Source organism: Penaeus vannamei, chromosome 17 (genome assembly GCF_042767895.1).
Source record: "Penaeus vannamei isolate JL-2024 chromosome 17, ASM4276789v1, whole genome shotgun sequence".
Classification (NCBI taxonomy): Eukaryota; Metazoa; Arthropoda; class Malacostraca; order Decapoda; family Penaeidae; genus Penaeus; species Penaeus vannamei.
Window position 1 is genome coordinate 42,429,569 of NC_091565.1, and position 2,444 is coordinate 42,432,012.

At 50.7% G+C, this 2,444-nt stretch overlaps 1 protein-coding gene across 1 annotated transcript in view; it reads left to right on the forward strand.

The window, feature by feature from the left end:
* Nucleotides 1–2,203, forward strand: part of LOC138864693 (salivary glue protein Sgs-3-like) — a 5,741-nt gene extending 3,538 nt beyond the window's left edge. Inside the window, exon 2 of the mRNA XM_070132560.1 lies at nt 1,374–2,203. Coding sequence (XP_069988661.1) covers nt 1,374–2,203 — 830 coding nt within the window. The remainder of the gene's footprint in view (nt 1–1,373) is intronic.
* The last annotated feature ends 241 nt before the right edge of the window (nt 2,204–2,444 follow it).

Below are 2,444 nucleotides of genomic sequence, written 5' to 3' on the forward strand. Positions count from 1 at the left end.
GGGCGAGGGTGGGGGAGAGGTGGTAGTGTGGGAGGGTAGAGGGGGAGGGGGGGAGGGGGGTATGGGGAGAGTGAGGGAGAGGGATACGGGGGAGTGTGGAGGAGGGAGGGGGAGGGAGGCAGGGAGGGAGGGGGTATCCTGCTGACATACGCTTACACGCACGATCGCGCACACACTTTTATGTACGCATAAATTTACAATATTCTTACACTTGAACACTCTTTGCTGAGGCTTGTATAAAAATGGTAAATGTGGATTTAAGGAGGAGAATTTATTTCATCCCTCTCTCTGTCTCTGTCTCTGTCTCTGTCTCTGTCTCTGTCTCTGTCTCTGTCTCTGTCTCTGTCTCTGTCTCTGTCTCTCTCTCTCTCACTCTCTCTCTCTCTCTACCTTTCTCTGTATTTTTATCTCTTCTCTGTCTCTCTCTCTTTATCGTCTCTCTCTCTCTCCTCTCCCTTACCCTCTCTTCTCCCCATCTCTCTCTCTATCTCTCTCTCAATCTCTTTCTCCTTCTCCTTCTCCCTTCTCCCTCTCCTCCTACCTTCTCCTCCTTTATCCTTTCTTTTCTTCATCTTTTCGTCCCTGTCCTCCTCCCTTATCCTTTCTCCCTTCTCCCGTATCCTTCCTCAATTTCTTTCTCCTTCTCCTTCTCCCTTTCCCTCTCCCCCTCCTTCTCCACCTACATTTCTTTCTCTCTCTCCCTGTCCTCCTCAATTTCTTTCTCCTTCTCCCTATCCTCCTCAATTTCTTTCTCCCTCTTCCTCTCCTTCTCCTTCTCCCTCTCCTTCTCCCCCAACCTCTCTCCCCTCGGACGGCGACGACAAGGAAAGACGAAGCGAGGACGACGAGCGGAAAGGGAGAGAGGGTGATGAAGGGACGAGAAAAGACGGTTAAAGCGCGTAGAGGGAAACCAGAAGAGAACCAGTCTTAAAAAGGCCACAGGGGACCACAGGGGGGGGGGGGGTGGGGGCGGAGGGAGGAGGAGGAGGGAGGGAGGAGGGAGGGCTGGGGGGAGGAGGGAGGGAGGGAGGAGGGAGTGAGGGGAGGGAGATGGGAGTGGGGGCGAGAAAGGTGAGGGAGGTTAAGGGTTAAGACGTACCATGACAGAACCCCTTATACCTCCTCCCCCCTTTCCCCTTCTCTCCTGTCTCTGTCTCTCTCTCTCCCCCCTCTCTCTCTCTCTCTCTCTCTCTCTCTCTCTCTCTCTCTCTCTCTCTCTCTCTCTCTCGCTTTCTCATATTCTCTCTCTCTCCCTCTCTCTCTCCCTCTCTCTCTCTCTCTCAATTCCTCTCTCTCCCCTCTCCCCCTCCTTCCCTCCCTCCCCTCTCCCCCCTAAAGCTCCGAGTCCTGTTCGCGTGGGAATCCTCCAAAAGTACCAACACTGCGACGACTAACAACAACTAAGCACCACTTAATACCACCACTTCCGATACCACTTCTACCAACATCACTTCCACCACAACCACCTCCAACACCGCCACCACTTACAACACCACTGTCAACACCACCATTTCTACCAACATCTACCAACAAAACCACCTCCACCACCGCCACCACTTACAACATCACTGTCAACACCACCATTTCTACCAACATCACTACCAACAAAACCACCACAACACCGCTTCCACCAACTACCCCTACCAACAAAACCACCTCCACCACTTTCAACACGCAGCCAACATCCACTTCCACCACAACCACTTCCAGCACCACCACTTCCAACCGCAGTCAACACCACTTCCACCACAACCACTTCCACTACCAGCCTCAAAACCACCACTTCCAACCGCAGCCAACACCACTTCCACCACAACCACTTCCAGCACCACTATCAACACCACTTCCACCACAACCACTACCACTACCGGCCTCAACACCACCACTTCCAACCGCAGCCAACACCACTTCCACCACAACCACTTCCAGCACCACTTTCACTCCCAACACCACTTCCACCACCACCCACTTCCACTACCGGCCTCAACACCACCACTTCCACCCGCAATTAACATGCACTTCCACCACAACCACTTCCAGCACCACTATCAACACCACTTCCACCACAACCACTTCCAGCACCACTATCAACACCACTTCCACCACAACCACTTCCACTACCGGCCTCAACACCACCACTTCCACCCGCAGCCAACATGCGCTTACCCTCATGATCATTAAAAATCTAAACCTCATTAGCTGACACCACTATCTCTGATTTTCAAAGAGCAAAATATTCCTCTTAATGAAAACCATTACGATAATTGTGACCTTTACCTCAACAACAAGTGAACAATTAAGCATAATATAGAAATACGAACAAATGAATACGAACGATTTATAGGAATAGGAAAATACAAAAGAAATAGAAAAAAACAGCGACGTAAGTGAATAATTAAGTACAGTGAATAATTAATACAATTCTGAAAAGGTGAAGCACAAGA